The following is a 23,792-nucleotide window of genomic DNA, read 5'->3' as shown; positions in this document are numbered from 1 at the left end:
TCTGATGCCAGAAAGGAAATGCATATTACACCGATGGTGATAGAAATTATAATGAAATACTGTCCGGTTCTGTTTGGCTACTAATGTAATGATGGCCTGCAGGCAGTGGAATCTAAAGTCTGAAATGCTGTCTTGTCTGTATCCCGCTAGTTAATAATGTTCTCCAACCTTCTGCCAACCCCTCAAAGTGAAGGCTTATTAGTTCCTGTCTCTTGGATTGCACTTTCCAATAAGTTTATACCGGCAAACAGCACTTCATTATATGCTTTAATTGGCTAAATAACCTCCCTAATTCTTCAACTGGGTATGTTTTTGCGCGAGACAGGATGGCGGCATAACATGGGCGAGCGAAGTGGGTACAGTAAATTGGCTAAATTTCATCAGCCGTGCTGCCAGAGGTGTTCTACCAATGTCATTCAGTTCATCAAATGAACAGCAGGACAAAGTCATTTCCGTGTCATAGATTGACATAGTGCAGACACACACAGTCTGCATTCAAAATCAGCTCAAACTGTGACACTGCAATCTTTCACCATCATATAAAACCAATCATTCATTCAGTCATTCAGCAACAAACTGACACCTCAATTGGTCTATTCATCAAAGAGGAAGTTCTGACTGGAAATGTAATTATTAATAATAATAATAATAATAATAATAATAATATGCAATGCTCAGTGGACTGGTACAGAAGGTATTCTGGACTTAATTCCGGCCTAATGATTCTGGGTACTCTCCAGACCCGACCGCAATCCTGACCAGGAAGAAGCGGATGGGTGGATGGGTGGAAGGAAGGTCAAAAGAATGGATGGATGGATGGATAATAATAATAATAAAAATAATAATATGTAACTTTATGTCTAGGGACTATTTCAGCCTTGCACATAATGATTCTATGCACGCTCCAGACTTACCGCAATCCTAACTAGGAACAAGTGGATGGATGGATGAACGGATAAAAGGTCAAATGGATAATAGTAATAATAATAATAAGAAGAAGATTATGGCTGCACAGTGGACTGGCTTTCTGTCCAGGGGGCATTTTAGTCTTGTGCCAAATGATTCTGATGATGATGATGATGATGGTTATTGTTTTCCAATATTCCAGTTTCCTCCCACCTCCCAAATACACATGGTAGGTGAAGTGGCTATGATTAATTGATAAATGAGTGTGTGAGTGAATGGATGGGTGGTGCCCTGGGGTATTCCCAGTGATTCTGGTTAGGCTCTGGACCAACAGTAATCGGACTGTGAAGAAGGATGGATGGATGAATATGAATAATACAAATACGTTATTATTATTATTATTATTATTATTATTAATAATAATATTTTTCAAGCTTGTCACAGATACGTTTCAATGTTTCAAACATTCCTAGAGTTATTACATCTGACTTGACTTATGAACCCAATGATTTATTGTTTAATCATAATATAAACATTATGATGAATAATTCCTCATGCTGCTTTCTCCTTTAAGCGATTTACAGTAATGAAATAAATAAATAACAGGAGGGCTGTAAAGGAGCTGTTGAAGCATGGCTTTTAGAATCTGGCCTTTGTTTGTGTTTGGGGTGATGGATGCGTTTTCTGTGCAGCGGTGTTGGCGAGTGCTTTGTTTGTTTATGTTAATGCGTCTGCTGACCTGTTGGTCCTCAATCTAACGGAGGAAATGGCAGGCAGAACAGCGGGGTGTGATCCTTTGATTGTTATTCGATGCATCCTTCTCACGGAGCCTCTCCAACATTAAATACACAAGACGAATGAAAATGCAAGCGGAGCGCCTGCCTCCCGTGGCAGCTGTGGTTGGGGCTGTGCTGGAACTGCCGCTTCCATTTCTGCTGATGATTATCATCATTTCCTTCAGCCTGATCACAGAAACACTGTTCATGCTATCAATCATGTGCTCTGTGGAGTGCAGAGGTGGTGGTTCTCTTGGATTTTCTTCATATTTACCTTTGCAGGATGTCATGGGAAGTGCAAGGCTCTCCTGAGTACCCCTGTCATGCATATTCTGGTGTTTTTCCTAGTCTGTCTTCCAACTTCAGATCAGTGGGATCAGGGGTGTTTTAAGCAGAGACCAGAAGGAGGGAGGGTGAACATGTACTGTAGCGGGAAAACCTGGTATTTCCCAAATGGGAACTTCTTACAGTAGAATGATTTTTTTTTCTTCTTACCTTTAATGTAAGTTCATATAACAAGATTTAATCCTTTTTGGACCATTTGTATTGGTCCATTCTTCATTAACTGGCCACACAGTGTAAAGGACAGATGGTATGATGTGTAAACAAAATAAATAAATAAATAAATAAATAAATAAATAAATAATAATTACAAGATTGAACAGTGATATTGTTGTATTCTATGAAAAACATGTATCTCCTAAACAGTGACATTAAAGGAGAAAACTTAATTTTGAATGTAAGTCAATAATAATAGTTTCCAAGTAATTTATAGTATTTCTACTGGTCCATTCATCCAGAAGTACTCACACAGTGTACAGAGCAGCTACAAGGTTCAAACCATGGTGAAAGCTAAAAACGGACAAAAATGGAGATACATGGTTTTCATTGAGCAGTTATAATATACTGTTTATAAATAACCTTTTGACCTTTTTTATGCAATTATTAAAAATAATGTAACTTGTTATTCTACACATCTGCATTTGTGAGTGCATTCATAACCTTGTTTACCTAAATTCTGTGAAACGCCCTTGGACCTTTAGTGGTATAGCTTGGTGTGCTTTCCACCAGTCGAGGAATTGAGGCCTAGTGTAGTTGTTACCCACTACACCACCTCAAACACTATGAAATTAAGGTTGCACCTCCCTGAAGACAGCCTTTGCAACATTGCATAACAAATACATAGACCTTTAATGACAACTGAGACTAATAATTGTGTAATTACACATTAATAATCTCAGCAATACCAATGAAACTACTGCTGTTGCTGATGTTTTTGCATTTACATTAGTACAGTTAATGTAAATACACGTGGCAACTTTACTCAATTTGTAATAATTACACAAGTCAGTCTCAACAGCTGTAACAGAATCATATAAATACAATAACCCTATCTTATTACACATGTATAACCATGTAATAGAGAATACACTGTTACAGGTATTGAGATTCACGTTTTTTTAATCATCGCACATATGAATTTAATTTGTACTGCTGTGATATATCTGTGGCTACAGTAGTCACATTGTTATTGCATGGTTGTTAAAGTGTAACCAGCTAATAATTAGAGACTTCTAACATAAAATGGGAACAAAATTGGAAAAAGAACTCTCCACCTCACCAAGGTTAATAGTGAGTTATGACTTAAGAACTCAACCCGTCATTGTGGGTAGAAATACAGCTTAGGGAGTCGTCATCTCTGCTGATTCACACACACTGCTGATTCTAACTGTTTAAAATCCTTCAGATAGAGCTTGGTGGTATAGATCATTGTGGAGGATCTACTGCAGTGGCCTTGCTTCTGCCCCTGGGAGATGATTCAGCAGGAGGTGATTGGGAAGTAAATGATCACATTCAAGGAGGGGTAATTAAGACCAATCTGTCTTTAGATGCTCCTTTTTGCTGAACTACTTTGCCCTTCATTTCTACTCCATCTTGCTTCTATCTTTCTTTCTCACTTTGACTCTCACAACTCTCCACCAACACCTCAGGCCAGAATAGGTTTTTCAGTTCTTTTTTGCCCCCATAGATTAAATACCAAGCACGAGGTGGGTTTTGTTAAAGGACCTCAGAGCAGGGGGTCAAGCGAACAGAGCGGAAGCCCCCTCGCTGGGCCATGAACCGGCAGTATTGATCAAGCGCTATTGGCATCATCCTGGTGAATAAAACACGGCACTATTGAGTCCATGAGTCCCCACTGGGCCTGAGAATGGAGAGACATAACCTTTTGCATCTCGGCTTTGTGCTCCAAGATTCGAGTCATCACCCCCAACAACCTTGCCCTACTCCACAGAGAGAAGAAAGGGGATAGGAGAGAGAGTAAATGTCAGAGTGGAGAGCAGGCACTCAAAAATATGTTTCCTCCCCCAGCTGACCCCCCCCTCCCCCTTTGCCATTCCCCATCCCCAACCAACCACCCAACCCAAGACTCAGCACCAGATGAAGGGATGCATCGCTGGAATGGTTTATAAAAATCAAGGGCAAGTCAAACAGTGGTCAATGTAGCTCACTTTGTACCCTTCACTGGTGGGCTCTGATATGATATGATATGATAGTATGCCGTCACCTTCATGTTCATGTAAGGAAGGTTGTAATATGATGGAATATGTGCGGAATACAGAGTACATTTGGCTACAACTAAGTATAAACATCGGAATACTATTAAAAAAAACAGACTCTATTGAGTTATGCGATATAAGCACAACTCCAGTCTTAGACATACGCATAGCAGGCATAGCAGTAAATGGAACTTTACATATGAATGTCATGTTAATGTCATTAAATGAACATGTTCAATCATTTCAATCATCCACATCCGGATGCTTTCATTCAGACTTTCACAAAAGAAAAATGCTTGCAGTGTGGCCACACCTCTCACAACTCGGAGCTTTAGGTCTCTTGCATTGAATCCCTGAGCTGTAGAATGACGTTAGGAAGTCTGACAAATCATATTTTTTCCCCATATATAATTTCTTTATTTAGTAATTCATTTATTAATTTGTGTTGTAATCTAGTATCTATGTATTTAATATTAAATAATATACAGTCATTTTAATATTCTCTCAGTTTTCTTTTTTTTCGTTTTCCTCTCGGTTTTGTTCCGCTTAACTTTGAGGATCCTTTCAGTGGTCCTTGGTTTTCTGTTTGCTGGGGACGTAGGGCAGTACTGTCTGAGTGCTCTTGTCTGACACCGTCTGCGTACTGCTGTTGCGAAGCAGTTTTTTCCTGCAGCCCGGGTTAAGGAGGCTCTTTCGCGGCAACGTGTGGGGACCAAGCATCGCCATCTTGACAGGCGAGGGTCCCGCGGAAGAAGTTTCTCGGAAATTGTGAAGGGTGGGGGAGTGTTCCGAGGAAGAGAGCGGGGGGATAGGTGAGCAAGCCAACGGGCTTGGTTCGCTGTCCGTGTCCGGCGTGCCGCAGTCCCCTTTATCTTCCTGGTCCAGGCCCTCCTCTGGCTCATCTTCGTCGTCATCGCAACACAGGGCATGGTAGAGAATTTTGTCGCTGAAGCGCACCCGTTCTCTGGTCCCGGAGGTGCGGGAGGTTTTCTGGCTGTGAGTGGAGCTGGAGGCCTCTTCGCTTGATGAATCCGGGGTTACAATCAAAGGTCCGTTTGGGATAGGTAGGCCCCCATTCATCTGGGAGTAAACGCTGGCCGTGGCCGGAGTGGGAGTGACTGAGGCTGACCTCCCTGACTCGTCCTCCAGCTCCTCGTCTCGGGGTGTTTTACGTCCCGATGTGCTCGAGGCCTCCAGGTAGCTGCAGAACTCCCAGCTGTCCGACAGCACATCCTGGCTGAGGAAGTCCAGCCGGAATGCCTCACCCAGGCCACGCTCGCTACTGGATGTGCTGCTCGCTGTCGCCACTGTCCAGTCGTCTGGTTCCAGGTCGAAGTCGAAGTCCGACGTGAGCTTGTCGATCTGACCCACCACCTGGCAGAGAGAAAAAGACATGACTAAGTTTTCCATGCCCACACACTTCTAAAACCTTCTCACATCTTCTCAGACCTCCAGGTTTTAAAAACTTGTCAATGTGGTTTACAACTATTGGCTTCTAGTGTTTCTGATGAGCATACTAAAGAGTGCCTGCTGCTCCAGTCTTTTAGACTATGTAGGTGTTATAGTAGGCTAATCCTATGTAGGACATATCAAGAATAATGTTTATACTACGTTCAGGCTCGTGTAATATGATAATTGTTCAAACCCGTATAAACTCAGTTTTAAGGGACTTCAGCGGTGAATGAGAAGAATCACAAGAGAAGTGCTGTCAGCATGAGGAAATAAAATCCTAATTCATTCTTCCAGCATAATGGCTTTAAAGGAGCAATTAGGAGCTCCAAAGGCTTGACTATGTCACTATACAGATTTGAGGTGGAGCAGCATCTCAGTGATTTGCTGACCGATTTACCAGATGACTGACCGCTGCACATTTATCTTCTCTGTTTCTGTAATCAAGCATTGGGTTGTGAATGCTGTCCATGCACCAGCGTACTCAGGGGTAGGGTTGAAAGACAAACAACAACTAATAAATATGGTCTTATTTCAATACATGTTCATGAATTTCCTGTGCTAAATATTATTGTTGTGTTTGTTCAGATACAGAACTACTATATGGCAATATACAGATATCAAATATGACATGGAATTCCATAAAAACCCATAGAATTCCTTTATATCCCATATAACATGCTGTTGTCAACATGTTCAAAACCAACAGAAATGTGTTGGGTTTTTTTTTTTTTTTTTTTTTTTTTGCAGGACACCAGCAATGCAATGTCACTTATTGAAAGTATTGAATATACATATTGAATGTATGTTACCTATATAAATGCATTGGGTCCAAATAGTGTCCAATAATTATGCTTACATATATGTATGCTATAAATATGTACATATATTTTGAAACATATGCCCAAACCCAAACATGGCAGATTTCCATGAGTTTGAAGGCCAGCTGCTTTGTCGTGTCAATGAAAAACATTGCTGATAGTTTAGTTCCTGGTTCATTTGGACCACCCCAGATGTTCAAAAGGTTAACAAATTACCTGGAGAACATCCATTGATTTAGGCCAGGTTTAGGTTTGGGACCATGGTTTTGGTGAAAGAAAGTTGTAGATGAATTTAATATTGAATTATAATTGAATGCTGCAGGTATCTCTGAAGCATCTATAGTAGGCTATGTAGTACCATAGAAGTGTTACCAACAGTTGTGGTGGGCCACATATGGGGTGTTGGTGTGTGGTTCCATGTTTGAGTCATGTGCAAAAGCTGCATCTAAACAGGGCACTGAGTGAGCTTTAACAGCCTGGGCCCAGTGAGTAAGTACTGTAGCGGGCAATATGTAACCCACCAATCTGGAAAGAGAGCTAGAAAGCTCCTCAGAGCTGCTGATGCTGTGAGATGAATGTTTGTCCTAAGGGCTGATGATATACTGTAGGTTTGTTTACCAAATTACTCATCCTGAAAAAATCAGGATTTAATTCAATCAATGTCTCTCATTTTTTGTGTGCAAGGCCTTGCTGTTTCAAAAGCTTTCCCCAATCCTCTGTCAATCACAACGGTGACCTGATTTGTCCTTATCTTGTCCATTATGACTCACTGTAAATTTCAATATTAATTACTACTGTAACGCATTTTGCCAGGAACAAGTGAACTGTCAGTCAAGATAAAGCTCTCATTCAATAACATTTACTTAATCTCCTCAAAAACAGTGCGGAAAATCAAACACGGGCCGGCGCCTCACGTTTCGTTCCCGTGCCGTCCTCCAAAATAGAATGCGCCTAATTGTGCCAGCCACGTCTGCGGCAATCATCTGTGGAGCTGCACCCGTACCTGCGGTGCAGCTCTAACCCCCGGCTCTCGGCGCGTGAATGGAGTAAGCGCTTCTCCGGGGTAAACAAAATCATTCAAATGAGCTTGCGTCGCCTCTTCCCCTCGCACACATGCTGTACACCCAACAACCCCGCCACCCCACTTATAGCCACCCTTCCCCCAGGCCCGCAGCTTCACCAGCAATTTAGCTAGATAACAGCGCAAGCTTAAAGGGGCCTGCTAAAGCTTTCTAGGTCACAGATGGGCTTGACAGAGCCACAATGAGCAGTAATCCCTGAGCCTTTTTCTTGGAGATGTGGAGCTTGAGTGAGTGGGCTATGGAGTAAATTATTGGGTAAACAGATTGCCTAAGCGCAAAGGATGAATGAACACATCAGGAACAAGTCATTAGCGGAGGGACACACTGCGTTTTAAATGGAAGGAGCACAATGAGGACCTGCAACAGTAATTACAGTCTATAGAGTAAAAATCACATCCTTTTGTCGGACCCGGCCCCCAAAATGGCGGAGATTGCAGCTGGATTATTCATGGTAGGGGAAAAAATCCCCCTCCTCCTCCTCTTTTTCCTCCTCCCTGGCTCTCAGATACTGTTTGTCTCACCAGGGCTAAATTACATGCCACCAGGCTCCAGTAGAAGAGCATGTATAAGCAAGGCATGGTGCTTGAAAGCAATAGAAGAAGAATGCTTCGTAAAGGGCTAATGTCTCAGCTGCAGACAAGCATAAAATAGTCTCTGAAAGTTGTTTAGGAAGTCCTGGTAGATGGCTTAGATCAGTAGTCGGTCCACACGGTTCAGAGACAGTTTCTAAACCCAAACAACTGGGTTCACAGTTCAAACCTCTAGACCATACACTTTTAAAATTAAAGGTCCTTCACATGGTTCTTTGAGCAATGGCACTGAAGACCAGTTTTGGTTCCATAAAGGACAATGGGCATCATTTACCAATACCTTCCATCTATAAGACCAACCCAGGCATATTTTAATGGGTCGGGTACCGGCTATTTAAAATTCTTAATTAAGTCTGGTTTTAATTCTTTGTTTCAACCACAGTGTTCAGAGTGTCATCTGGTGTCCTCGAGGTGCCATTAACCAACATTAATCCCAGCCGGCAGCAGTGTGGGTGTTCTCAGACTCAGAGCAGTGTAGTGCTATTGTACAGAGGAACACAAAAACAGATCATAATATCTAAAACTATATACAACTATCGTGGAAACGCTCTGTTTTACCAGCGGGAGAACCGCATGTCTTTCTTAGTTTTTCTAGTGTTGGCACTAAAGAGCGCATTCCGAATTGAGTGGAGGTAAATGCTAATGCTAACACACTCAAGCTACAGACAACCCAAATCAAAACAACATTAACCCACTATAAACTAATTATTTCACATCAGTAGACCAATTTGACTGCAGTGAAATCAAGCCCTCTGTCTTGATTTTAGGCCTGTAATTTCAGGTGGTTTTGCAGCAGTCCAGAACTAACACCCTGATGCGTGTAGTAGCCTTGCGTCTCTTTCCTCCGCAGGCTCTGCAGTACCCAGTGCTGGATGTGGCGTAGCACTCTCGGAGCGAATCCAGCGAAGCTGTGCGTGCGATGATTGGGCTGGGGGTAATTGCAGGGTCAGAGTGGAGTCGGCCTCTTTCCGCTGCTCTGGCGGACGCAGGACTGCTGTAACTGAGAGTGACAGTTGACACTCAGTCTGAAGCTGCTGCAAAATGGCATCGGTCGCAGTGATCCGTGAACACAACTCGCTGGTGGCCCTCCACCAACAGGCACTACACCACACACTCCACCACACACACATAGAGACACATACAGTACATACTCACTCCCTATGGAGATACTCCACACTCGTACAGTCCTCAGAGTAAATTAACGTGTATTGAGTGGTTGACTTTCCTGCTGGTTGTGAATGCATTTTCTCAGACATCTGGGCCTATTTATGTTCCCCGCTCTGCTCAGTGCTGGATATCTGACTAAGCCTGATTTTGCTAGTTTGGGCCACCTGCATATGATGAGTTGGGAGGAGATGGAATAGAGGGGAGAAAACTCAGAGACCATTGGGCTGGAGTTTAGGTGGCTTCTGCTTGTGGTAGGAGGCCAGTCCCCCCTCTCTCATAAGTGGAACCAGGAATGTGAGATTTGACAGAGTTAAAGGAAGGTGATGGGTTGGTGGAGGGTTGTGAAGACAAGGTAGAGGTGGTATTTATTGGACATTAGATTGGGAAAAGAGTCTTCAGTCTTCAGTCTTCGGCGGTGGAGGATTTTAAAGACTCATCATGGACACATGAACAAGGTAGAGATGTTTTTTATAGGATGTAGACTGGAAGGAAAGAGGAGCTAGAGGAGCTCTCCACTTATCTGGAGCAAGGGTCTGGCCTTCTAGCTCAGTGGTGAGACCATCTGAACTAAAACCAGGTAAGTTCTCAGAGTATTTCCCCCTCCATATTACTTCTCCATCCATATTACTATATGCTGATGGCATGGGAAACTGAAGAACGCAGAAAGGCGTGTTATAACCTCAGCAAGTGCCGCTCTCTACTCAAGCTGCTGGAATTCGGAGGGAGCCAGCATAAATCTGCAAAAGCATGTTTGGAGGGCCTGTTGACAGAGACGCAGTGTTTAACCGTGTAGAGTTATCGCTGTGGCGTTATTTAAACAGATGTTAAATGAAGGGAATTTGCAACGCAGTACATTGATGATTTTGACTTATGGCTCTCAGGAGGAAAAATGCTCTCTAGCAGAAATGATAAATAGCACTTAAAGTTTGGTTTGTGCATGTGTTTGTCTGTTTGTTTGCAAGCTTTTTCCCTATATCTATTTAATTATTCATACTCTACCAGTCAAAAGTTTTAGAACACCCTCAGTGTTTTCAGTTGTCCACTGGCAGTGCTATATTGCCCATGCAAGACTGCTTTTCTTGGTTTGCCATCTTAGAAATTATTTACTGCCACTCCACCTGTCAAACCTGCCGCTCCATGTTTTGTCTTCACAGTTGAAACTCAGCCTTGGTCCAGTGTTAAGCTGAGCTGCAAGGTGGTGTAATGTAACTCGCCTATCAGCTGTCTGTCTGCCGTTGACTCTCAGAAACCTGTCTTCTGATGCTGTTGTGGATTTGAGTCTGTCAGACCTCTTCCTGTACCAGGCCTCTTCAGTTTTGTAGATTTTACAAGAGGCTTTTAATGGTGTAGGACAGTGTTTCTCAACCCTGGTCCTGGAGATTCTTGTCCTGCTCATTTTACTGCTTTCTCTGCTCCCAACACACCTGATTCAACTAACCAGCGAATGAACAAGCCCTTTCAGAGTTGCGGGGGCTGTATTAAAGCAGTGAGTCCACTAAAATATGTAGGGCAGGGTGCCTCCAGGACCAGGGTTAAGAAACACTGGTGTAAGAAACTGCACTCAACTGTTGTTGTTTTTTTTCAAATTCCCAATAAAGGAACAATCTACATACTCACTCCCTATAGAGATACTCCACGCTTGTACAGTCCTCAGAGTAAATTAACGTGTATTGAGTGGTTGACTTTTCTGCTAGTTGTGAAGGCATTTCCTGAGAGATCTGGGCCTATTTATGTTCCCCGCTCTGCTCGGTGCTGGATATCTGACTAAGCCTGATTTTGCTAGTTTGGACCATGCCACTTGCATATGGTGAGTTGGGAGGAGACGGAATAGAGGGGAGAGTTGTGAAGGGTTGTGAAGACAACTTTCCAAAAAGTTTTGTTATTTCTAGCCATTAGGATCGCAGTCTGAATGTTCAATGCTGTGCAAATACTGCGGTAGAGAGTGCAGTAAGACAGTCTGTTCATACACTGCTTTCATACAGACAAAGTGCAAATTGTACGCATCAGTTTTCAAAGCTTAATAAACTTCTTTTGCTACAGACCAGCTGGAAGTTGTAATCAATGACTTTAAAAATAATCTTTTATATTACTTTTTCTGTTTGTAGATCCCTCAGAAGCCCTTTTGAGACAGTGATTTGAGGTTACTAGATTTGGGGAGTACAATTTCAGGTTATTTAGTGCCTAAATGTCAATAAACCTTGATAAATTAGGGGTTTTAAAACTTTTGCTAGTGTAATTTTCTTTTTCTTTTTTACACATTTCATTAATCATGTTACCACAAAATCCGCATGAACAAACTCTAAACTGGTGGACTAAATTTTGCTTTTTCTCAAAGCGACGTCTTCAAAAACATCATCTTTCCCCAAAAGACATTAGGCAAAAAAAGTTTGCCAAACAAAGTTTTTAAGGCTCCAATGATCCTTTATGTAACATCCAGCCTCTGGCGTGATATTTTTTTCCCCCCCCTTCTTTCTCAGAACCTGACTGAAATGTGAACAGTAGGGATGCATGGTGCTATTAGACTGCTTCTCCACTGCTACAGACTGTGCATGACAATTAGACGCTGCACATTATTACCGCGCCAGTCCCCCCCTGCATGCTGACTCCAGAGCAGTTTAGTGCTTTTTGCTCATGCGGCGTCCCCGTTGTCTTCGTGGAGGTTTCCATGGCTTTCTCTGCTCAATTTCGCTCCCCTTTTGACTGTGCCCAGGCAGAGCGAGCTCTGTTGACTCTGCCTCTGTATTGTTTATTATATCCTGCTGTGGGGAATTCATCATCCCCCTATTTTTTTTTTCTTTTATTTTTTTCTGAGCTGCAGGGATACTCCATTACCGCCAGTGCAAAGTGTAGAGTAGATCTGATTACAGATATTCTTCTCATAAAACAAGTTTGCGTGCATTGCTGTTTCATACGCTTTGGAGGATGTACTTTGTGTACCACTCTACAACCTGCATTCAAAGTTTCGTTACACTTGTTACTTTTCAATTGAGTGTCAGTAATAATAACAATAATAACAATAATAACAACATTAATATGTGCAGTGGCTTGTTAACATGCAGTGAGGTGCAAACGCTTGGGCACCCCAGGTTAAAAGTTCTGTCACTGTGAATGGTTAGGTGAGTAAAAGCAGAACTGTGCTCCAAAAGGCATTAGGTTAAAGATGAAACTTCTTCTTGACATTTTAAGCAACAGTGGTGTACTTTATTTTGCACAATTTTGAATGAAAAAAAAGGAAAAGAGCATCATGCAAGTGTTTGGGTGTCCCAAGAAATGTGAGCTCTCATAACACTTACCAAGTGTCATACCTTAATCCTTTAATGCAGGAAGACTTATAACACCCCTAATGGCTTCGACGCACTACGTGACTGGTAGAGTCATCAGGTCGCTGTAAGGTTCAAACTACACATCTCGACCTCCTGTAATCAGGAATGTTTAAGGCGTTGTGGTTTGCACACTACACGACTGTTCAACGACAGCAGATCACACAGTACACAACCGTTCAATTAATTTGGGATGCGAGGCCAGCAGGGATTGTCTGTCCTGCAGAGGGAGTTATATAGAAGTTATAGAAGTAAATGAATATACAATTTTGCTATTAAAATGCAGGTAAAATGGTTGAGTGTATGCTCAAGTGTTCTGATAGCAACACACACATGTAGATGAATGATAACACTGGATTTAAGAAGTCATTTCGCTTCTTTCTCAGCTTTCCTCTCTCCTTGCGTTCTCATTTGCTGGAGCACGACACCGCGATCACTGCCAGTCATAACCTGGTCATGACCATTTTCATACTACAGGATTTCGACTCACCAACAGGTCCAGATATTTAGCATGCTGGATACTTTTTTTAAACTTGGCAAGCAGTCGGCAAGCTGGTTGGGTTGCGTCTTTAAACAATTCACAAACAATTCTCTGATCTAGAGTGGATTTTTGAGCCTTGAGCTTTACCTCTGAGCTTGTGTAGTGTGAACTTGGCATAAGGTGTATTATTCAGTAACTACATGGACTTCTGTACAAACTGGTGAGGTTATTGTTTGGCAATAGAAGTTTTTAATAATACAAGCTGTTTAAGGGGTTAATTACTTTCTTAAGGCTATGACTTATTCACTTTTTTTATTATATTGGGAAAAAAAGCCAAATGAATGACAATTCAAATGTTTTATAAACATTCAGACCCCATTTACACAGATTTTAGCCACATGCATTTACACATGGTACTCCAATGTGTCTCTGTTTAGTCAGACTGAAATCTGATCACTGTGTGGGACAGAATATGCAATATGCATTCATTGCCCAGCGATTACTGCTGTTGTTCCAGTTGTACTGGGAGGCGTTTTGATTGTGGAATGCCTGTTGAAAAGATGGATGTGTTAACACTGCTACAACATGTGGATCAAATGTACAGTGCATCCGGAAAGTATTCACAGCGCTTCACTTTTTCCACATTTTGTTAGGTTACAGCCTTATTCCAAATTGTATTAAATTAATCTCTTTCCTCAAAATTCTACACAAAATACCCCATTATGACCATGTGAAAAAAGTTTTCTTGAGAGTTCTGAAAATTTATTAAAATTAAAAAACAAAGAAATCATATTTACATAAGTATTCACAGCCTTTGCTTAATACTTTGTAGAACCACCCTTGGCAGCAACTACAGCCTCAAGTCTTTTTGAATATGATGCCACAAGCTTGGCACACCTCTCTTTAGGCAGTTTTGCCCATTCTTCTTTGCAGTACCTCTGAAGCTCCATCAGGTTGGATGGGAGACGTCTGTGCACAGCCATTTTCAGATCTCTCCAGAGATGTTCAATCGGATTCAAGTCTGGGCTCTGGCTGGGCCACTCCAGGACATTCACAGAGTGGTCCTGAAGCCACTCCTTTGAGATCTTGGCTGTGTGCTTCGGATCGTTGTCCTGCTGAAAAATGAACCGTCGCCCCAGTCTGAGGTCAAGAGCGCTATGGAGTAGGTTTTCATCCAGGATGTCTCTGTACATTGCTGCATTCATCTTTCCCTCTATCCTGACTAGTCTGGCAGTTCCTGCTGCTGAAAAACATCCCCATAGCATGATGCTGCCACCACCATGCTTGACTGTAGGGATGGTATTGGCCTCGTGCTGTGAATACTTTCCGGATGCACTGTATCTCAGATCACCTCCTGAAGTGGTTTGAGTAATCAGATTTGTATCTTGGGTGCCTTTACACTTACACTGGCCTTATCCCGATATAGTCCTGATACTCAAGACGCATGAAGTAACCAAATGTATACAGGGTCTTTGACAGCTCAAACTTTCTCTCAATAATAAATAGCCATGGCCTTCTGTAAGCAGATGCTTAGCACTCTGCACATTAAAAGAATTGATGTCCACAAAGCAGGAGGAGGCTATAAAAATGATAGCAAAGCAGTTCTATTTGAGGCCTGGAAGATCAAGGAAACCTAACAAAATGCACATCAGAACCCTGTTTCACTGCAGAGTCTGGAGTGATGGTGCACTATTCTACTGTGCAGCGGCACCTGCACAAATATGACCTTCATGGTAGAAAGACTCTTAACTGCTACCAAAGGGTTTACTAGCTGTGGTGTTATTAAGTGTTTGACAGTTTTCCATTTCCAGACAATTGGCTTAAATCACAACAAGGGGATAAAATCCACTTGGTTTTTGGCTTTATTCTCAAGGTAGAGCTTTTGATAGTTACCGTTTCTGGTCTGCAGAGACTTCATAGGTTTCATAGGTTACATTTTATTTTAATTATCCACATAGTTTCCAAACTGTTTGTTGAAACTCATTTGATTCTCAAGAAAGTTGAATGTATTCTTAGGATTAGGTTTATGGTTAAATGTCCAAGCCTTACCACACATTAAGGAGCATTACTCAGTAACTACATGTACTTCTGTACAAAATGGTGGGGCTATTCTTTGGTAATATAAGTTTGTAATAACACTTTTGACCCGCCGGCATGTCATAGGCTGTTTAGAGGGGTGAGTCATTCCAACCATATAAAAAATTATATATAAAAAATATACTAATTTAAAATGTATTAAAAAGCTAAGTGTCCCTAAACCCTCAACACTCGAATAAGTGCAAGTGTGTGGTGAAAGTAAGAGAGAAAGAGCAGGCAAGAGAGAGAACACTCCGAGGTCTTAACGGATGACGTGTGTGTGTGTGTGAGTGTAAAAGTCTGATCTAGGTCAGGCAGACCTGATTGGTTAGACGTGTCACTCGCTCTTTGCTAGGGGATAAATTGGAGCTTTGAAGTGCTCCCTCCGACCGTTAGCGGCTAATTATCCTGTCATACATGGGAGTATGGGCCTGTGCATTCATTAAAGCACACGCTTCCCCCTTTTTCATCTGCCCTCCAAAATAGCACCTCAGCAAGACCTTGGCTTGTACAGATCCACAAACACTGTCCCAACGAGGTTGGGCATGGTACCCTCGACAGCTGGCTATAATTGTCATCATGAAAGCAGCATCAGAAACACTGAGGTATGTTGTCAGCTTAGACATGCTGTAGATTTATCATATCATTTGGGTTGCGCAGAAAGCACGTATCTCCATTTTGGTGTTTTTTACATTTTGACAAAATGTGAACCTGGCTCTTTTTGCATTGTATAAAATTTTTTTGATGAATGGGCCAATATAAAAAATCTCCAAAATGACTTTGACTTCTATTGAAAGTAAAGAAGGGTTGTAAAGTTATTGTAAAGTTTTGTCATTTTATAGATACAATTTTAATTATTATTAATGAAACACAAGCTGCATATAAAGCAGCACTATGTAGCATTTTTACCTGTACCTAAAAATAACAGCTTCAATCATGTTGATGCTCCATTGACCTGTAATATGGAAGGTAGTGCTTCTATGTAATAGGCAGGAAGCTCAGTAACCAGAGTTTTAATTGTGTACAATCATCTAACATTACTCTACTGCCTTAGTCCCTATGATTCCTTCACTTTCACTTGTAAAATGTGTGTGGAAAGCATGTCTTTTAGGGGGAGCTAAAAGTGTGAATTCCACTTCCCACATACAGGAAATGCCAATTCTCCCATTCTTCAGTCTCTGATATCACATAAACACAGTAGACCAAGCTGGTGAACAGTGTGCCACCTTAATAGACCCCTTAAGTCATGCATCATTCTGTGTCACGCCCAGAGTCACGACCATATTAGGAAGTCCAAGGCTAAGATGGGTTTATCTTGAACAGACATTTTTACATAACGTAAATAACAAAGCCATTAACGACTCAACCCATGACGTGGTAGAGAGGTGGAGCTACAGTCAAGCCCAGGAAAAACATGTGTACGTTAGCTGAAAGGAGCCAGGCCACGCTCTCTCACAGTTCAATGGGAAGGACTTTAATAGAGCAGGAGTGAGGAACTCTGGTAATGGGGGGCTGGATTCCGGCATAGTTTTGTGCTTTTCATTCTTAAGCACACCTGATTCAACCTAAACTCGGTTCCCCATCACTACTTTAAAGACAGATCTCTCTAATCTTAGTAGTTATGAACTGTATATGAGACTAGCAATATCATGCTGTATTTTTTTTAGATCAGTTTATTTTTTTATTCCAATTGTGTTAAAAGTAAAAACAAAACAACAACAAAAAACACCCATGTTTGACCTCTGTGTGGGTGTGTCTCATGAATTCTATTTGGCTTCCCTGCCAGCATGGCTTGGCCCTTTCCCAGTTAACAATCCAGTGCTGCATTGTTACACACGATTTGTCGACTACTAAACGTTCGTCAACTACCTTTTGGCAAAGCTTATTGGCTGGGTTATTCTAGCGAGGTTCCCAGGGTTATGATGTAAATTCAATGCACAGCATTGTTCGCTCGCGCATAGCAAAATTCATGTTTTAATGGTTAACGGCATCAGATTTGCAGCAGCAGCGATTTCCTATAATTTTTCTCATGGGGAAATCCAGCTACTATACAGGCTACATAATGACAAATTCAGTGGCCTATGGTAAATATACCATTGATTCCACAAGCAACACTGTGACCCAAGCAGGTCACTATACAAATAGGGTTGGTTTCCCAGACAGGGCTGAAGCCAGGCTTTGGACTATGAAGCATTCTAAATGGAAATTCTCCATTGAAAGGAAAATACAGTGCAGAACTAGGCCTAAACCAGGTCTGGAAAACCGACCCATAAGGTGTTGAGTTAATAGTCAGTAATACATTTGAATATCAATAATAATAATAAAGGCAACAATAATTTCCAAAGCATCAAAAACAATAAGCATTTGCACTTGGTTTTCATGATCTTGCAACAAGCAATGCCACTGGTCTGTCCCAGAGGATAATGGTGATAAATGTACCAGCTGTCAGTGTAAATTGCAACTGAAAAACGAATAATTTAATGATTATTTGAAAAACTCCTGACTGTATGATCGGAATAAACCTCGTCACTCAAGCTTGCGAGTTGGGATGTACGTACCACCAGCACCCAGTACATTCTGTGATGTTACATGAATACAGTTGACCAAGCTGGTAAACAGTGTGCCACCTAGATAGACCACACTGGGCTTCTCTATGACAAAAATGGCCAGCACCACATCCTATGTACAGTTTTTTGTCCACTGAACATCATGAATGAATGAATAATTTGAATCATTTACAGCTCAAACTATAAACTATGGGGGTAAAGAGATGTGGAGTTGCTGCACATGGGTAAGGCATCTCCTCTAATCAGGGACAGCTAAAAAGAATCAGAGAAGGATCCGGGCCACTTTAAAGCCCAGGTTTTCTTATTCAGCTCAGTAGGGGAACACAAGTCTTGGAAGGCCAGAACACTTCCCCACTGTATGTGTTAATCCGAATGTACCTCTTTGGGACATACCACCACCCAGCACATCTTGCAATAGCATGAGAAAACAGTAGACCAGCCTGGCATTGGTCCATTCCAGTAATTAATCGCTGGATCTCCAAAATATCTCCAAAACAGCAACTTTACAGAAGTTACAGAACTTTCAATGAAAGTCTATATAAAAAGATTTTATTCCTATAGTCATTTTGGGGCATTTCTATTCATTCATCATCAGAAATTCATTCATGATTCACTGACCAGTCACTGAAGACCACCTGAACACAAAAGATCTCTAGTTAAGAATTAGCAACGCAAACATTTTCGCAAGTAGACAAAGACCATACGAACACATCATTAGTGTATAATGGGCATCAGGCTGAGCTGGACAGCAGCAGCAGCAGGGGTCAGCGGCTTGGAATCACTGTTGTCCGTCTGATCGGCTGTATATGGATCGCACCACTCCTAATTGCTTGTCAAACAGGTCGTTATTTTGCCTCTATTCCGGTGGACCTTTGGCTGGCACGGAGCAGCGCTTGGAGGCTCGCGGAGCACGGCTGCGCTCTGAGTTATGTGGGCCACGGTTATAGATATGGCCACGGCTATCTTTAGATATGGGTTTGGCTATTTCTGGATGTGGGTTTTGCTGGCTATTAATGGTGCCGAGAGCAGAAGTATGATGCAGATGGTGCCGCACGCTGAAATCCTTTTACATAATTCTCTGACTGCATAACCTACGCAGGCGGTCCAGAGTCGAGCGATTAAGAAGGTTGGTGAGAGCCGTTGCCACTGGCATTCCTGATCAGTTTACTTCTATTGCGTTTTGAGAAAAATCTGATATGTATAGATCAGAACATACTGTACATTTTCTGTTATGTACTGAATCATTTTCCAGGCCTGGCACTACATATCAAGGCCATGATGCAAAAGCGCCGTCTGTGGGTATATGGTTGAAAGGTCATTGTTTAGGTTTTGTTGCAGGACCTGACCACAGGTTTTTGTGCCAGATCAACAAGGGAAGCCGTACACAGTGGCCGGTTCACAGGGCATTCACACCAACAGCATGTAAATGACTCAGTTTGCTGTGGGTTTCTCTCTCTCTCTCATTCTCACTCTCACTCTCAGCAGCAGCACCAGCAGCTAAACTGTGTGGTTATGTGTGTAGGAGGACATTCCTGGCCCCTGAGTCACGGGTTGTGGAGGAGAGAGAAGTAACAGGCTTAGGACCTGTGTTTCTGCAGCATCTCAGGGATATGAGAGCAGATCCACCATCAGATTCCAATCTTTCTGTGGGTTTCAGTCACAGCTAAAAATGATTTGCTGCGCTAAGATGATTTGCAACTAAACTGACATTTGCAGGAGATTCAAATCCCGTTTCTGTTGTTTGTCAAGTGGCTTTTCTCAACACAAGCTCCTCTACGCTCGTTCCTAAATGCTTCCCTCATGCTGACTAAGTGGTCTGATTCACGATGTGTTTTTTCTACAGTAACCGCCCATATGGGAATCTATATCTATAAATATAGATATATTAATTCATAGCCATCGTAACACATATAATATTGAGGATTGGGCATTTATCTTTGAAATATTTTTACATGGTCATCATATATTGGACACATATGCAAATATACAGAAAGTACCATACACATATGCTTGATTGATAGGAAAAATATATATGATGTAGATTAATGTGTATTAATGCATCTTTTATTGTACACATATACACAATATGTATATATAGTGTTTGGAAGAAGATTGTTTTGAAAAAAATATATATGTACATATACATTTTGTAGACATATTCAAGCATAATTTATTGGACACATTTGTCTGTTTTTTGATTGGTAGGGAAAAACATGTACAAACAAATAGTAAACATATATAATATGTGATATGTGATGGAATTACATGTAATATAAAATGTTTCTCCATTTTTTTTGGCCTTTTTTCCATTTTTTTAATGTAATTGAATCTGACAGCTATTCACATTGTGTCAGAATTATGGTAAACAGACCAATAGAAATGCTCCAAAATGACTTGTAAAGAAATTCTTTTTACATCTACTTCCATGTAAGGTCAAGAAGGTTTTTCCCTCTCCTGTGAAGTTGTAATATTGGAATTACAAGGTTTTTGCAAGGTGCAGTGGTGACATTTTCTACAATTTATTGTTAGATACATGTGCTAAATTTGCACATGATGTAAAAAACAACTGTCAGGTCAAATTATGTCTATATATATATATATATATATATATATATTGTCTATATATATATATATATATATATATATATATATATATATATATATATATATATATATATATATAGGAATTCCATATGGGCACCAATTCTAAAATAAGTTTTTCTTTTCTTTTTTTCTATCCACCTAAAGAAACAGTAGAGGGGTTATTTAGGTCCATAATGATGGCTTAAAGAGAGTAATTTATACATTACAATGCACAAATCGACTGCCCAGTCTCTGTGGCTGACAGTTTAATTGGAAGTAAGCTGAGAGAGTATGTTACAGAGGACTTAATAAGAGCTTATCGTCACTAATTAAGTCATGTGCATTTCCTTTACCCTGACACATTCGCCTGCTTTTTACACATTTTACGTGGGACTCAGTGATGAAGAGTGTGGTAGATGCATGGATGAAGGCCGAGAGGGAGAGAGAGAAGGCGAGAGGGAGTAACTGTGTTATGTATCTGTGCCAACATGAATTGGTTTACTAACTGAATTAAGGTCCTACGGAGCTGTTTTTCCCATGCCTCAGAGGCAATTTCAGCACTAGACTAACTGCTATGGCTGTGTGAGAGTTTAGCTATCACCCACTATCACTACATTTACATGTCGATTTCTTTCCATTTGCCAGATCTCTCTTTTTAACCAAAGTGACTTAGAATTGAGAAGATACGATACAATCCAGGTGTGCAGCTTTGACAAGAACACACAATGAGGCACATTCTACATAACAGTCTGTTTCCACAAAGCAAAGCAGTTGGAGGAAAGCCTTATGGTACATAGACAAGGTGGACAAAAATATGAAATAAATAATTCCAAAATATGAGTTAAAACAGATCAGCTGGTCAGCTGTTCACAGGAAAGCAAGGATTGGGAAGTATGGGTGGGCAAAGCAGTCTAAATTCAGGGTCAGCCTTGCTACAGCACTCCTGGAGAAGAGGTTAAAGGCTGGGTTACACTGAATGCGGATGCGAAAGCAGCACAGTGCACACTGTAGCGCAGGGCGATTGGCCACAATGCTCAGTGTTCATACCTCTTGCCTCACCAACCCTGGCGACTGTGTACTTGATAGCAGAGTCACTAAGAACTGACAAGTAGGCCCTCTTTTTTTTAGACATCATATATATATATATATATATATATATATATATATATATATATATATATGTATTATATGATATTTAAAGTTTGTGGACTGTAATTGTTTGATGACCCTTAATACTTTATTCTAGCCCTTATAAACAGACCCCAATTTAAACACCTGCTGATCACACACAGTCAAACCCCATTGAGCTGGCGGTTGATGTTCAATAAAGAAAAGGAGCTTTAGTTGAAGTTGGCTGACAGATGAAGAAGGCAGTGGCATGTATGTCCTGAAATGCAGCAGCGTGAATTTAGCCAATGAATGATCGAGGCACATTTCGTTTAAATTTTTGAGTGGTACACAAATGGTACAGGCCTTTTCTTCTGTAAACACTTCCCTTTGGATGTCTTCAGTATGTCTGAGCCAGCATTAAAGGTCTTGCTGAAAGGCTTACCAGTAGCAGCTTAGTGGACCCAGATATCGAACCCAAAACCCTGTGATCAATAACCAAGTGGTCGTACTTATGTACTTATATGCCCAGTGGTCTTCCTTTCTATTAAGTATCTTTAATTACTCTGTATTACAGGGTAATAATCATGTAATAACAATGTACACATCAGAGAGAATGTGCTCTTAAAATCAAAATACACTTGTATAATTCTCAGTGAAAGCTGAAATTGTTACACACAATCTCATTAACATATGATGTAATGCATCTGTAACGGTGGATATACCTCTAGTAGCTACATTGTTGTTGTAGCCTAGATTATTAATGTGTAATTACACAGTTATTAAAGATACTGAGTAAATAAAACTGAGACCAACTGACTAATAGCCAGGGTTCAGAAATAATAATGACTAATATAGGCAGCTTCACATGCTCAGTACAAATTAGGTACTGTCACTTTAAGTGAACTGTGAGTTCTCTGTGTTGCTCTCTGTGTGCAGTCAACGCTCTCTGTGATAAAACAAGGAGTCGTGTGGGCTCTCAGCGAGACCGACAAACAGACAAACAAACAAATAAATAAATAAAATGCAGTTCACGACATGCATACCCTGGCCTGCCAAACCCTGGCCTGCCCAACCACGTATTTCAACTTCCAGTTCAGAGCCTTTACACCACCTTTGGATATAATTAAATAGAAGTAAAAATATGTTCTGGAGTACATGTAACTGAGTAAATGTTGCTAGTCACCACCCACGTCTGCTGAGAAGCTTCTTAAAGGTTGTAAGAGATTATGCAAGACAGATGGAGGAAGGTAGCTTGTTCTACCATTCATGTACAAGATGTACCTTTAACAGCCCAAGATGTACCGATAAACAGCCTTTATTTAAAGATAAAAGCTTGCAGCTCTGATGTCTAGTGCCACCGGAGTTCATCTTGAGGCTTTTCTCCCTTTTTTTTTTGAGGAACTCTCTGTCCCACACCAACAAAAGCTCACTGCTGCCCTCGTACACTCCTAAAAATAAAGGTTTTGTAAAGGTTTCTTTGAGTAATGCCATAGAAGAACCCTTTTTTTTGTAAAATAGACAAAAAAAATAGTGTGTTTGTGTAAGAAGTGGATGCAAAGGTTCTTTACCAATTTAAAGGTTCTTCACACACACATCTTTGTGAAAAATGCTTCTTTATGGAACCATAAATGACCTTTATTAATAGGAGGGTGACTGTAAGGAAAAACAAAAGCTCAAAGCTGGAGGAAAAAACCTTGGGAGGAACCAAGACTCACAGTGGGGACCCATTCTCATCTGGTCGGAACTACTTATAAATCATATGGCCAGGTTTACTGATATAGTCAATAGTATGGATGGGCAGAATAATAAAAGTAATGATGATGATTAATGGTAATAATAATAATAATAATAATAATAATAATAGCTGCAGCAATAAGAGTCCATGTAAACTTCAATGTAGTTGGTAATGAATGTTAGGCAATTAGTTCGAGGCAGGTAGCAGGAGCTGGAGGGTGGGCAGCTGGTCTAAGCCGGGTAGCAGGAGAGCCCACAGTCAAACTTCCTTTGGGTGCAGGAGACCCCGACGGTCAAAGTTCCATTAGTGTCAGGCCAGACAGCTGGGCAGTCATTAACTCAGCAAAAGTCATTAAATCATGAGAGATCATCCAGTACTGAAGATAAAAGTAAGTGAGTATCAATAAAACTATGGTAAAAAGGCATTCTGGAAACTATGGTAAATAGAACTAGGATTTTCAATTTTCAAATAAATGTATTATCATGGTTATACAGATATACAAATGTGTACAGTCTGTTTTCCAGCTGATGGAGGATCACTAACACTTCAAGACTAGTGAACTGCTCGGAAG

The 23,792-nt window shown here is 41.0% G+C and overlaps 1 protein-coding gene across 4 annotated transcripts in view; it reads right to left on the bottom strand.

Annotated features, from left to right (window-relative positions):
* Positions 1 to 4,139: 4,139 nt before the first annotated feature.
* Positions 4,140 to 23,792, bottom strand: part of insyn1 (inhibitory synaptic factor 1) — a 96,687-nt gene continuing 77,034 nt past the window's right edge. For all 4 annotated transcript variants that reach the window (XM_072695048.1, XM_072695045.1, XM_072695046.1 and 1 more), the window contains exon 4: positions 4,140 to 5,614. In XM_072695048.1, coding sequence (XP_072551149.1) covers positions 4,805 to 5,614 — 810 coding nt within the window. In that variant the 3' untranslated portion in view covers positions 4,140 to 4,804. The remainder of the gene's footprint in view (positions 5,615 to 23,792) is intronic.

Source organism: Salminus brasiliensis, chromosome 13 (genome assembly GCF_030463535.1).
Source record: "Salminus brasiliensis chromosome 13, fSalBra1.hap2, whole genome shotgun sequence".
In the NCBI taxonomy this organism is placed as follows: domain Eukaryota; kingdom Metazoa; phylum Chordata; class Actinopteri; order Characiformes; family Bryconidae; genus Salminus; species Salminus brasiliensis.
The sequence above is the reverse complement of the archived record's forward strand: the minus strand, read 5'-3'. Positions and strand labels throughout refer to the sequence as shown.